General features: G+C 40.9%; 1 protein-coding gene across 4 annotated transcripts in view; it reads left to right on the plus strand.

Moving 5' to 3' along the window:
• The window catches only part of Pif1A (PFTAIRE-interacting factor 1A), a 463696-nt gene that overhangs the window by 362139 nt on the left and 86165 nt on the right, over positions 1–15392 (plus strand). For all 4 annotated transcript variants that reach the window (XM_067788419.1, XM_067788427.1, XM_067788408.1 and 1 more), the window contains 2 exons: positions 5956–6540; positions 6634–6735. In XM_067788419.1, the coding sequence (XP_067644520.1) occupies positions 5956–6540; positions 6634–6735 (687 nt within the window). The remainder of the gene's footprint in view (positions 1–5955; positions 6541–6633; positions 6736–15392) is intronic.

Genomic DNA, 15392 nt, shown 5'->3' on the forward strand with positions numbered 1-15392 from the left:
AACTAAGCGGGGGGAATCCTGTTACAAATATGAACGTATCATACACATATTTAGCAGGCGAGGCTCTGGCGACCTAAGTTCCTCATAGAACTAGGTGGTGGAGGGTGGCATGGTCTAGAAGGTTTAATATGTTAATGTTAATCGTTCCTTGGATGGTCGGGCTAGTACCTTAATGGTGCTTTGTTACCAGAACGTACAAGATCTATATCCGGCAAAGTACCATGTCCATCGATAACACTCCCCAAAACCTTTGTGGAGTGTCTTTATCCTTAATATAACAATAACAATATAGAGCTTCTCAAGCCACAAGTATTTAAAAATAGGATGTCAAAGAACAGAGTAACTACAAAAAAAAAACAAAGAAACAGTCAAACACAAGCTTCAAATTTAGCGGCAGATGTTTGCAACTTTCTTATTTCTTAAGGGGTTCAACCCTGACTAATGCACATGTATATATTAATACATACATATATACTTTTCATCTCATCATCTTTACATTAAAACCTTCCTTGTACTTAAGTACTTGCACGGCGAAACAATTGTAATGAAACAATTTCAAAAATTTAATTTGAAAATCTATTCTGAATATCCCAAATTTCCTGTTAGGCCAAGCTTCTACTCCAATCTGTCGTGTGTAACTTTTAATTTTTATCTACAAATGATAATCTTCCCTCCCAAGTCGGATGGGCGAAAATAACACAGAATATTATATAATTGGCTTCGCGTGGAGCTGAAACGTCGTTTTGGTGGTATATTGGGAGAGATCAGCAGCATAAAAAGATTGCTTTATGATAAACTATATACCCTAGTAGGCTTCCAGTTATAGAGGATGCTATCATCAACAAAAATACTAATGACAACATCAAATATAACAACCCACGTCCTTGTGTGAGTATATTTCACAGTTTAAGTTAAAGCGCGGTACGGGTTCTCAATCGAGCTATTAAGACATGTCAACAGGCTCGTTTTATGTAATCTCTGTCAAGTTATCACTTTTGCTTTCACCACCGGAAGTGCAACAGAATCAGCTATACGGCCCAGGGAGTATAAATACTCCAACGTTAGTCAGTATAGTATAGTGATATCCTAAGCTGGCTGCCTGATGTGCACTCCACATAGTAAATTTATTTTGAATGTAAACAACAGACACTACAAATCCTTGGTCGAATAAACGAAGGGCAGTTGACTTGCGAATCACTCAATCACACTTTTTGCCATTGCAGAACTTAAGTGGAGTTTGTTCGTGGCAATTCTTGTAAACAACACTGAACCAACCCACTTTACCTGTTCTTCTAGTACTCTTTTGGATATTTTTTTGGTAAACATGCGTCTAAAGTGCTTTTGTATGATCAGATTTCAATTCCGAATTTCTCCAAACACGACCTGATATTCTTAACGTACGATTTTCAATTTGTTAGAGCCATTTCGTCTTATTCATATCGTGATTTTAATAACATACAGTACCAACAACTCGATGCAGCCGTTAATGAAATTAACTGGAGGTCTATTTATCAACTGGCGTCTGCCAATGACCAAATCAACTTCATTCAGAAAAACATAAGTATTCTCTTTGACCAATTTGTCCCTCTTGTAACAAAACCTACTAAATCTGGAAGACGCCCGTGGTTTAACGCCTATATTCAGAAATTAATTGAAAGACGTAATAGAGCGTACTCGGTTTGGAAGAAGACAAAGTCAGAAAGTGCCTTCACTAACTATAAGACTTTGAGAAGAGACGTTACTAGAAGTATTAAGAATCATAAACGAAAATACTACGAAAACCTATTCAGTACAGCTATTGGCTCTCAACAAACCTGGAGGCAGATTCGTAATATAGGAAGCACTAACAGAAGTACGATCACACATGATAATATAAATATAAATGCCAATGAATTGAACCGAGAGTTCGTTAGCTTGCTTTGCAATCAGAGTAATGCAAACTACTCTCGCTATAGTGCTAGTTCTGATTTCTCTTTTTCCGGTTTTGGTTTTCAGTGTGTTGATGACTGCGACGTTGTCGATTCTATACTGTCAGTAAAATCATTTGCCGTCGGCCTTGATGGCGTTCATCCAAAATTTGTTAAATGCCTATTGCTAAAAATTCTACCATACCTCACTTATGCTTTCAATACAGTTTTAACCACGGCGGTCTTTCCAAAATGCTGGAAAGAGGCGAAAATTATTCCCATTCCAAAGCCCAAAGGTGATTTTAGGCCTATCTCTATTTTGCCATTTCTGTCAAAAGTGTTCGAACGTATAGTGAATCGGCAGATAAACTCGTTCGTAAATAGTAACTCCCCAATTAGTCCGTACCAATCTGGTTTCAGGAAAAATAGAAGCTGTATCACTGTGATATTAAATGTCTCGGATGATATAAGGCAGAATATGGACCATGATCGTGTTACCTTTCTTGCTCTTTTGGATCACTCGAAGGCATTTGACTCGGTCGATCATGCATTACTTTGTTTTAAGCTTAAGCACCTTTTTAGATTTTCTAATCCAGCTGTAGATCTAATCAAGTCGTACCTCAATGAGAGATCCCAATCAGTAAGTGTGGGTAGTTTTATGTCTAACCTATTGCCTGTAACTAAAGGTGTTCCGCAAGGATCTATACTTGGTCCTTTACTTTTCGTGTTATATATAAACGACCTACCAAATGTTCTTAAGCACAGCAATGTTCACATATATGCAGATGACGTTCAAATATATCTAAGTAGTCCATTCGCATCCATTGAAACTTGCATACGCAATCTGAACGTCGATCTATGCCTATTAAAGGAATGGGCTAGTGATAGTGGACTATTCTTAAACCCCAGTAAATCGCAGTGCATCGCTATCTATAAGAAACACTTTGACCTTAACCGCTATCCCAAAGTAATGCTTAACAACACTGCGATATGCTGTGAAAATATGCTGTGTTCTACTAGATGATCTACTAAAGTTCAGGTCCGTAGCACTCCTACAAAGGATTCTGGTAAATAAGGAACCCTTAAATCTTAGTGAACATCTAAAATTCGCAAGATCAGTGCGCTCCTTACAAATACTGCATTTGGCATTCAACTCACGAACGTCTGAGCGTCAATTTTTTGTTTCTGCGGTTCGTCTTTGGTACACATTACCGATGGAGATTAGAAGTATCAAGGGAACATTGCCCTTTAAAATAGAACCATTGCGTTATTTTGTTCAACAAATTTAAATATTTTAAAATGTGATCCTTTCTTTCTATAAACTTTCCACACTTTCCTACACCTATTTTTCTTTATCTTTTTTCTACTACCTATTGCCCTTACAACCTCATCAATCCTTCTTACTATTAAAATTTAAACTATTTAAAATTTTTTAAACACACTTTGTATCTACGTATATTTATTTTCTTAAGTCCAATTGTCAAACACTGTAAATAAAACTTATGGTTGTTGTGTTTGATTACTAAAATAAATAAATAAATTATGTGCGTAGTCTTAAAAATTATAAAACTTTATCACTAAATGTAGCAGAAAAGAACAAGCCACTTTTTTCAAGTAAAGCTAAATATAGAGTTCGTTTTAAAGGAAATTGCATCCCAATCCTTTCAGTTGTGTTCCAGATTTGTCTTTCCAAAATTTAACACTTTGATTTGTAAAACGTGTAGACTATATCCGTGGTGTGTATTTCTGCCATAAAAAGCTTCTTAGTGAATTCCTAGTGAAAACTCATTTCCCTTAGAGCTGCCGTTTATAGAAGCATGACGCAAATTAGAGGAGAAGCTCTAAATATCACAAACTACCGAAAACTGTTTTTTTTTTTGCTTCATAAGGGTCATTATGAAGTATTTTGACCAAATATTTCCAGGCAAAAGTACATCAAAATTCTGCCATGTGCGCTAGTTGGGCCCGATATTTCCAGCTGGCTTAGACCTAGTTTACATATAACGAGATTATCTTCATTTTCGTACCTAATTCCTAATTGTTAATTATACAACTGCATTTCCCATATAATTTTTCCCCTCGATAATCGGTAATTATGAACAAATTTTAGAGCAGCAGATTTGTTTTCATAGAAAAAGTTGCACCTCTAGAATGTAATCTCTAATTGGAAGCACAAAATAAAAGGGAAACGTAAAAATTGGACTGAAAATAATATAGTTCCTGGGAATGGAGTATATGTAAACGCGTAGATTATCTGTTGAAGATTTATTGTAGATTAAGGATGTGTAAACATGGTCTTAGCTTCGATCCAACCAACGAAACATGCGAAACTTGAGTGATTAAAAATGCAGTTTTCCTTCAGATATGGGGATTTCCCTACAAACACTGCTCTTGACCGATTTTGATTATGTTCACTCAGTCTATATAATTTCGCAATGATGGTGTCTCTGCCAAATTGCAATGTAATAGCTTTAACGAATTTTCATTTACGGATTGTTAAACTTCCAAATTTTCTTCTACTAAAAGTGGGTGGTGTCACGCCCATAATCCAACATTTTTTTGGAATTTAGGTTTTGCATTATAAAACCCATCCAGCTACCAAATTTCATCAGCTTAACAGTATTCGTTTTTGAATTATCTCATTTTTTCTATTTTTCTAAATTTTCGATATCGAAAAAGTGGACGTGGTTATCGCCCGATTTCGCTCATTTTCATTACCAATCTATTCTGGGTCCAGGTAAGCTCATGTACCAAATTTGGTGAAGATATCGCAATATTTACTCAAGTTATCGTGTTAACGGACAGACGGACGGACGGAAGGGCGGATGGACATGGCACAATCAAATTTTTTTCGATACTGATGATTTTGATATATGGAAGCCTAAATCTATCCTAATACCTTTACAACCAATTGTTATCCAATCAAAGTTATAATACCCTGTGTACAAGTACAGCTGGGTATAAAAACATGGAGCAAAGAGCAAAAGCGCATAGTGCTATGTATCGTCCAGTATCATCTTCAATGGTAGCAATTCATTTATTTATGTAATCAGAAATTGATTTATGCGATCTGAAAGTACACTGCTGCAGATTTTTAGTGATCAGTCTTTTTGTAATTTCCTGTCAACACATTTGATTCTCTAAAAATTGGTCGTAATGAAACAAGTTCATTAGTGCTATAAATTCTTCATTAATATGACATTATAAAATGCCTTCGATAAATGAATGATGATTATTTGCATAAATTATAATATTAAGCCCCTCCCTTGCATACTTTAAGATTCTTCACAAAGCTTTGAGGGATTTACCTGAGGTATGATTAATTGTAAATTTCGTATATAATTTTTATTAATTTCGCGTCTTTTTTGTAGCCGAGATGGCATTCTTGAAAAAAAAATGAGAAAAAAATAATAATTGATAATCATAAGAACTATATATGTATGTATATGAAGGCATAAATGCATAAAGACGAAGACAATGAGATAGGTTTGGTAAGGTTTAGCTGGACGTTCAATAAAGACCTCACATATACTGAATGTGTCCATAGTGTTACCAGACTTCGTTTGAAGACCAAACGAAAACACCCCACCTAGGTGCCAGTACTGTTATAGAGTAACTCCGTCTTCTTGTCGAATACTGAAGGATTAGCTTAATAGCTGTCTCGATATCTGGCAAGTATGCTGCCCGTAGTGCTCAACCTTTGCTTACTGCAGCTCGAACTTCCTACATACATACATAATAAACATGTGACGACAGAAGACAGTGTAGACTTAGAGATATAAGCAACTTTGTCAGTCTAGCGTTGTAAGATTTGCAAATGATCTTAGAAACTCCGAAGCTCCAAGCTTCTGTCCATGCAACTTCTGTATCCTTTTAATTTCCACCAAACAAAAATTGGTTTGTTAAGATTTGCTCAAAAATCGGTTTTCAATCTTTCACTTCCAGATATATAAATAGCTCCTGAAATATTTACTGCTTTACATAACTTCCATATTCTATTTTCAATCACAACTTCTTTACTTATTTTTTTTTCTCTCTCATTTTTCAGGTGAAAAAACTCAAGGACATTGAGCTAATCAATAATACAAAAAATCTACAAATAAGTAATAACAAAACGATAACGCCAACGATAGGCGTAACAAATGACAAGCTAACTGCCGCTATTACAGCAGCAACAGCAACAACAACAACCACAAAAATAACAAACCAAATACTCAATCAAGCGCAAAGCAATCTCAAATCAACGAAACCATTACAACAAAGTGTTAGACTTAATTTAAATGTAAATGTCGATAATGAACAAATTCATAATAATAATACTCATATAACGTCATCAATCAAATCATCAACAACAACAACACCACTTAATGAAAATTGTAATAATTTACTAAAAACAACAACACTATGCGCGCCATTAACACAAACGCAAGATGTAAGAGAGCAGTTGGCGCAGACGTATGACACGGAAAATTTACTAAAAATAACAACAACAAATATAACTGCAACAAAACCGACATTAATAACAAAAACGACAAACAATATGTGTACAACAACAATAGCGACAGCAACAACAACAGCAACAGCGCAAACAGTTGAAACAAATGAACGACATCATGACGAACAAACAAAAGCGGTAAGTCTATTGCATAGAGAATGCGTGAGTGAAAAAAACAAAACTAAATACAAATTTTACTTTACTTTATTATTCTGCTATTTTTACACACAGGACAATAATTCTGATGCTGATTCAGCTCTTTCATCAGCGCCGTCATCCATCAGCCCACAACCGCCACCAACTGGGCTCGATACAGCCGATATCTGGCAAATGGTGAGTATTGCATGTGTGCTTTTGAACTGTTTAAGATTTTTACGTTTCAAATACTTGAATGCATTCAAAAAGCGTAATCAAAAAGTTAACGAATAAACAAGTTTTAATATTGTTAGTATATGAGCGAAAACAATAAAACAAGTTTGGCGCTTAAGTCTATTGTTTGCGTAGCCCGTAGTAAATACCCTGCAGTCAAAACCAGTTGTATAATAGAAGAATACTAGTTTGTCAAAATTCCCAACTGATTAGAGTTCTGTCTTTTTTCCATATAGGCATCTGACATTTTTAACATGGTGATGTCCTACGAAATATCAATTGCCAGTCTCTGCATTAGCATCATACGTGTTAGCAAACTAATCATTATATCCACCACAATCGTACCAGATGTCATACTACTCAGTATCTGTATCAGGGTCATACCATTTAACATTCTACTCAGCCTCTGCTTCAGCATTATACCAGTATAAATACCAATATCATACCAATTGGCATACTAGATAGTTTATGCAACAGTATGCTGATAAGAGCGTTCACCCGAACCGACCAAGTGAAGATATTTACAGACTCAGTGAGGATTAGGCTTAGAGCCTCCTTATGTTTATCTGGATCAAATGGCTGAGTTGGGAGGCGGGGCTAGATCAAGCAGTTAATTGATGGAATTCCCCGCCTTGTCAGCAAAAAACTCCCTTAAGTTAGTATTTGGCACTCCTGTAGCCTTTTAAATTGTGTTACTTTTAAGTCAAGCGACCAAACCGGTAACGCGTATCAGATAAGCAGTCGAATAGTTGCTTTGTAAGTATGGCTTTGAACTTTAATTAGATACGATTTCGGAGGTATGCTCCTTGAAGGTGAGAGTATTATCTAACATCACTTCTTAGATCTTTGGGAAACTGATAGTCGGTAGCGTAACGCCATCGACGTGAATGTCCAATATTTGCGGCATCTCTTCCTTAAATATCTTAAACAGAGTGGCCATGGACTTGTCAATAGTTTTAGATCGCGCGAGGTGAAAATAATAGAAAGAATGGGTAGATACCTATTTATTTTGGAAATTAATTCCTGAGGAGCCAAGCCCAGTTGCCATTATCGTGCAGTCGTCGGCATAGGATACGTTGGTATCTCATTCTGGTGGTGAAGGGAGCTTTGAAATGTATAGGTAGGTTGAACTGGCCGGTCCATGAGGACCTCACATAGACTGATTGAGTCCGTAGTGTTACCAGAAGTTTGTTTTAACGACCAAACTGAAAAACCCTATCAAAAACCAGGACCTATGTTATAAAATAACTCCGTCCTCTTGGCAAATACTAGAAGCTTCCTAGGATTTAAGCCACTTGCTGCTTCTAGATCTGACAGCTGTATCACTCCTAATAGCTGGAGTCTTAGCCTGGCAAGTGCAGGGCACGAGCACAGAACGTGCTCGATCGTTTCCTCCTCCAACCCGCACTTCCTACACCTGCTATCACTGACCAAGCCTAATTTAAAGGCATGTGACGCCAGAAGGCAGTGTCCAGTCAGAATACCCGTCATGAGCCTACAGTCCTCTCTTTTTAATGATAGAAGCAACTGTGTTAGTCTAAGGTTGTAAGACCTACACATAATCTTCGACACTTTACAGCCCCGCGCTTGAACCTACGCCTTTTCTGCTTGGTCGATCATGTCCACCTCTCGCCTTCGCTTAATCTCGCCCAATCTAATTGGGACGTCTACGGAGTAAGCTTCAAGGGATGCGCCCTTTTTAGCTAATTCGTCCGCTTTTTCATTCCCATCTATTCCCATATGCCCTGGGACCCAATATAGATGTATGCTTCTCCCTGTCCCGATTCTCTCCAGAGACTGCTTACACTCTAACACGCATTTAGATGCTGTGCTATGCGAGATTATTGCCTTAATTGCTGCTTGACTGTCAATATAAAAGTTAACACGGTTGCACCTTAAGCTATTCTCTTCCAGGGTTTCTACTGCTTTGGTTACGGCTAATATTTCCGCTTGGAAAACGCTACAGTAATCCGGCAGCCTGTAGGATCTGCTTAATTCCGGATCAGCGCAGTATACCGCAGACCCTACTCCTTCCACTATTTTGGAACCATCGGTGTACACATGTATCGCCTCGTCCGCCATTTGCGCACCCTTGCGCCAACCGTCCACCTCTATTGTGGCCTTAAGATCTCCCTCAAAGTGCAGGTAGGGAATCATGTAGTCTGTTCGTCTTGTGACTGAGGACGCTATACTACTATGGCCATATGGTCGGCGCTCAAGCTGCCCCGAAGCACCGAGCCTGGTTGCGGTCGTTAATGCTTTGTTCTTTGCTACCAGGTCTACAGGTGGAATGTGCAGAATGGCATACAGTGCAGCCGTCGGGGTTGTTTTCAGGGCTCCCGTAATGCAAAGCATCGATAGTCTGCATACCCCCTCTAATTTTTTGAGGTATGTTGTTTTTTGTGTGGCCTTCCACCAAACAAGAACTCCATAGTATAGAATAGGGCTTACAATCGCTGTAAAAACCTAATGAGAAAGAGAGGGCGATAGGCCCCACGTACATCCCAGCATTCTTTTACATGCATAGAGTGCCGTTGAGGCCTTCTTGACCCTCTCCTCCACGTTGAGCTTCCATGACAGCTTACTGTCTAGGATAATTCCTAGATATTTTGTGCAAGGTTTCTCCTGTAAGGTCACCGCTCCTAACTTAGGCCTGGTCCAATTTGGGACCTTGTACCTCTTTGTAAACAAGACCATATCCGTCTTCTCCGCATTGACTTTCAGCCCGACATTAGATGCCCAGGTATGAATATCCCGAAGCGCCCGATCCATCAAAGAACTAATCGTTGGAAGGCATTTTCCACTTATGACAATTGCAACGTCATCTGCGTAAGCCGTAAGTTTTACGGGTCCCTCATCGAATTGCCTGAGCAGTTGGTTGATGACCAGTGTCCACAGCAGAGGTGATAGCACCCCTCCCTGCGGCGTGCCCCTGTCCACTGATTTCGTGGCCTCGTACAATCCCCATTGTGATGTAATCTTTCTGCAATTTAACATGCAGCCGATCCATCTGATTAAGGCAGGATGTACTTTAATGTAATTAAGACCATCCATAATCGCCCATTTTGCAACATTATTGAAAGCCCCGGCAATGTCCAAGAAGACTCCTAGAGCATACTCCTTATATTCCAGGGATTTCTCTATGCTTATTACCACCCTATGCAATGCGGTGTCTACCGACTTGCCTTTGGTGTACGCATGCTGTGTTGTGGAGAGCAGCTTTCCATCCACGTTGGACTTTATGTACACATCTATCAGCCTCTCAAAGGTTTTGAGCAGAAATGATGTTAAGCTAATGGGTCTATAGTCTTTGGGATACACGTGACCGATCTTCCCCGCCTTTGGTAGAAAAGCTACACGAGCAGTTCTCCAAGAGTGCGGAACATGATTCAGTCTTATGCACCCATCGAATATTATTTTAAGCCATTCCACGACCGCCCTGCCTGAGAATTGTAGCATGGCCGGGAATATACCATCTGGGCCCGGCGATTTAAACTTAGAAAACGTCTTCACTGCCCACTCGATCTTGGTATCGGTCACCAAGCCCGGCACCACTAGCTACGTGATCGAAGTGTGAGTGATGTCTGCTGGTTCTTCTAAACCGTCTCCCGATGGGAAATGTGTATCGAGAAGCACCTCAAGGGATTCCTCACTATCACGTGACCATTCCCCGTTCTCTTTCTTTATTAGTCCCTGGACTATGTTTCCCTTTGCTAGGACTTTTTTCAACCGTGCTGTTTCACTGGAGCACTCTATGTCCGTACAGAAACTTTTCCATGAGTTTCTCTTCGCCCTGGTAATTTCACGCTTGTAGATCCTCAGTAGATCCCTGTACTCGTCCCGACACGCTTCGCTTTCCGCGGTCTTTGCGAGTTTAAACATTTCTTTTACCTGTCTTCTTAGAAGACTCAGCTCATTGCTCCACCATGGCGGCTTTGCTTTTCCTCTGAATCTTCTTAGAGGGCAAGCTCTGTTATACGCATTCATAAGCGTCCTTGTTAGGAATTCATTCGACTCCTCCAGTTCCTCTACATTAGCAACCTCTTTGGGTTGTCCCAGTTTCGTTTCTACATGTTTCTGGAATTTAGTCCAATTCGTTGCCCTAGGGTTTCTAAAGGTTCCTCCCTTCTCTACCCTCTTTAGTGGGATGCTGAAGCTTATATACGCATGGTCGGAGAAGGATGGTCAATCGAGAACCATCCAATCATACCTTGATATATCACGCTCGGAGCTCAATGTAATATCCAGAACATTGCTGGATGTTGGACCAATATATGTAGGAACATTTCCCCTGTTGGCTATCTGCAAATTGGTTTGCAGGATGTAACAAAATAGAGATTCGCCTCTCTCGTTCGTATCTGCTCCTCCCCACGCATTGTGGTGCGCATTTGCATCTGCGCCTATGACCAACCGCCCTTTGCGCCCTTCCTCCTGTACTAGCCTTTTGCACTCCATCGGTGGAACCTCCGCAGCATGGGCCATGTAGCAGGACGCCAGGATAAATGCCTGCTTATTCTTTTGCTCAACGGCCACCGCTACGAGATCCTCGGTGGTGTAATTAGGCAGCATATATGAATGCAGCTGTTTCCTTACCATTACTACAGCTCGCACCCGTCCTTCCGTTTGTGCGTAGTAAACGCCAAACCCGCGCGCGCTAAGTCCAGAAACCTTTCCTCCCGATGAGAGCCACGGCTCCTGGATCAGCGCCACGTCAAACGAACCCTCCTCAAGGGTTAGGAGGAGTTCGCTCGACGCCACTTTACTGTGTTGGAGGTTTATCTGTAGGACTCGCAGCACCATTGGGCTGTTTGTCCCCCTCCAGCACCTTCGTCTTGACGTCGTCGTCCTCCTCTTGCCCTTTTGGTTTAGAGTATTCGAGGCCCCCTTCAGCCCCTCGTGAATGTTGTGCCGTGTGTTCCTCTGTGCGAGTCACAGCACCATTTAGCGGTTGGTCCTCTTCTAGCACGTTCGTGGTGACGTCGGGGACCTCCACCTGTCTTTTTTCCCTTAGGCTTCTGAGGTCCTTTTCGACTTCGCCCACTTCCAGCGTATTAGGATTTTTATCCTCGGGACTTCTTTTCCTGAGTCGCATGTAAATTTTGCCTGTGCCAAAGGACATTTTGCCAAGCTGCGTGTACAGAATATCCTCCGCCTGCTTGTTTATTTGGAAGATGTAGAACTGACCATCCTCGGTAGGCCGAGATACAGTAAGTACCTTCCAATCCTGTGTCGGTATGTTCGGATTCTGATGCTGCAGAAGTCGCAGTGTATCCTCCGACTTCATCACGCATGGTATCCATACCTTAACTTTTGGTACCGTGGGGATTTGCGCTTTATCCACCACCTCAAACCGCGCGTTCGTGCCTTGCCTTTGGAGGTTTGGAACGACTTCCTCCAGCCACCGCAAGCTCGCGATGTTGTCGCACGCTATCGTCTTCACACCATTATACCATCCCCCCGAATCAAAGGTTGGAAGGGGCTTACTTGGTTGTTCCCGCATCATCTTAAGCATTAAGCTAATAAGCTCCCTTTCCACAGATCTCCACCTTTCAGTAGTCATTTGTCCGAACGGACTGCTACGATCAACCAGCGCCACAGTCAGTGACTGCTTTGCCACATCACTCATCTTCTCGGGAAAAGCAGGAGTCTTAGTGTTATCTCCCTTTAGAACCTCCGAGAACACCGGAGTCTTCGCGTTAACTCCCTTTAGCGCCTCCGAGAAAGCCGGAGTCTTAGCGTTATCTCCCTTTGGCTTATCTCCTACTTTCGTAGTTGGAACTTCCCTCTGACTGGCAGCTTTCGAGGTAGTTGCTACCTCGCTATTGGAACCCATCTGTCTTACAGCTACAGGACTGGGTCCTTTCTGCCTCTTGAAAGCAGGCTTGTCGCCTTCTGCCGAACGTTGCCTCTTCATTCTGCCATTCGACGCTTCTTCCTCCTCGTACCGGTTGCAGAACCGAGGGTTTCTCGCAGCAAACCTTTTGAACTGCCTTCGACCTACTTCTACCGCTTCATGGGCCCATTCCAAGCGCTCGATCTCCACTTCTGTTGGGTCGACCACTGCTCCCAAGCGTTGTACAATTCTTAGTGCTGCACGGTACTGCGAGAGAGCTCTTTTACTTCCTCTGCTCCGTACCCTTCTCCACTCTTCTACTCCGTTTTCATTTGTGTGCTTCTCCAACACGGAGTTCATTGAATCAGCACTACTCTCGCTCCCCGAGTCCGACGCATCGCTTAATTCGTATTTGTCGTCCTTGGATTGCGACTCAGTCCTCCTCTTTACATCCTCCTTATTACATTCAGGTAATGAGTTGTTCATCTTGGTCGTACGACCACCTGCCCGACAAGGCGGGCTCAGCGGTCCAGTATTATATACTGAAATGTATAAGTTAAATAGAATTGGGGATAGGACACCACACTGCATCACCCTTTGTTTAATGCCCCTAGGTTTCTAGGTTTCAGTATTAAATTTAACCGACGCTTGTTGGCTACCTAGAGAGTTTGCGGTCCATCTTTTAGACAAGGAGTGAACCTTCTTTGTCTGGAAGAAGTGCGCGGTGGTTGACTGTATCATATGTTTTCGACAGGTCAAGTGCCACGATGGGTATTACTGACGATAAGCGGTGTGATAGCGATATGCATTTTATAGGAGCCATGCTGATGGCTGCTTAACCGAAGACTTGCGTTTAAAATGAAAAAAGCAGAATGGTTTCCAACGTCTTGGCTACTGACTAAAGGAAGGATAACGACTCACCATCGTTAGCTGGACTTCTAGGCTTTGGTAGTGGAATTGTCAGTTTAATTCTCATTACTCTGCAATGGAAAAGCCAAACACGAAAGTAGAAAACATGCGTCACGTAGGTGATGTCGTTATGCTCAAGGTGTTCTAGAATTGGCACAGCTATTCGGCTTGGTCCTATTGATTTGAAGGTTTGGCCTTTTTAATGGCTGCATTAACCAGCAGAAGTCCTGACAAAAAAAAAAATTCGACGGAAAAAATTTTTGCTAATGAACCATTCAAATACTAACTAGTATGAATAACCCCACACAATTATAGTCAATGAACTAGAATGTTTGACTGCTTTGTATTTTGACTGCAGGGTATGAGTAGTGTACGAGTAGAGGTAAAAGCAGATAGCACATGACGTATAAATATATATAAAAATGATACTGCTTTTTTGACTTGTTCTTTTAACAATTTGAGTATTTTTTTTTTGCATTGTTTTTATTATTGATGCGTTTGGCTGCGTTCTTTTTTCCGCGATGACAATGCAAATCTGCGACAAATGATATACTCCATGTAACTAAAAATCCAGCTAGAACTCTAAAGCGCAATTTTTTTCCTATTTTTATCATCTAAAACAGTGGTCGATATTCGCGTTCAAGCAAACAATTTATTTTATAATATATGTGTGTCACACATACAAATGGTGAAATACCAAAAGGAAGATCACTAGCAAACAAACCATCAATCGAGCATGATTGTTGTTCCTTTCTGCATATTTTTAGTGACGAGCCGCATTGTAGTTTGTTTGCTACTAAGCTATTTGTATATTTCGCCCAAGCATAGGTGTGAGTAGCCAATATTCTCATAGCTAATTTGACGTGCCGATACATAGACACCCAGATTTTCCAAAAAGGCGCTTTCGAAGGATCTTAGACTAGTTCTAGCTCGAACCAGGAATACAAAAAGAAAATGCTCAGGAGTATCCCTAGAAGTTTAATCCTTACAGCATCTAAAGGGTAACTTAGCAGAATACCGATATTTTCATACCACATGTGTGCTTATCGCACAGCTAGCTATTCACAACACCGCTATAAGTTTATGGATTTGCACATGATCGTAGAAGTTTTGCAGCCCCGTATTTCTGTCTACGCTTTTTCTGCCTGATGCATCACATGGGAAGTCTACCGTCGATTTAGCGAGTGCTGCATCCTTTTTTGCCAATTCATCGGCCTTTTCGTTACCTTTTTCCCCTTTATGACCGGGGACTTTGTAAAGATGTATGGTTCGGTCAAAGCAAAATTTGTTTAATGCTTCTTTGAATTGCAGGACACTTCTTAATAAAGTGTTGTGTGAGATTATTGACATAGTCGCCGCCTGACTGTCAATATATATCCGTGACCACAAGCAATAGTCGCCTAAGTCCTATGTGAAAGTATAGAGCGATTAATGCAGCCTGTAGGACCGACTTATTTCTGGTTCAACACAGTAAACACGTGTATAGTATGTTCTGCCATTTGTGTACCTGGCACCAACCCTACGGCTCAATTTTTATACCAAGATCTATTTCAAAGCTCAGACAGGGAACCATATATTCCGTTTGCCCGATAATAGAGTGGCTCTATACTGCTGCGGCCATACGTCAGGCACTCATTCTGACCCGATGCCTTAAGCCTTGTTGCAGCTGCTAAAGCGATGCTTTTCGGTTATTGGGTCGGGGTAGTTTTAGGGCTGCTTATGCTAATCATTGATAATCTGACACCCCCTTAAGTGTTTTGGTATACGTACTTTCTTGTGTGGCTCTCCACCAAACAAGAAGCTCATTGTAAAGTATGGGTTTGACCTAAATATCCAATAAGAGAGTTTGGGTGATAGGCTCCACGTGCATCCTAGCATT

This window comes from Eurosta solidaginis, chromosome 1, assembly GCF_040869045.1.
Source record: "Eurosta solidaginis isolate ZX-2024a chromosome 1, ASM4086904v1, whole genome shotgun sequence".
NCBI lineage: Eukaryota > Metazoa > Arthropoda > Insecta > Diptera > Tephritidae > Eurosta > Eurosta solidaginis.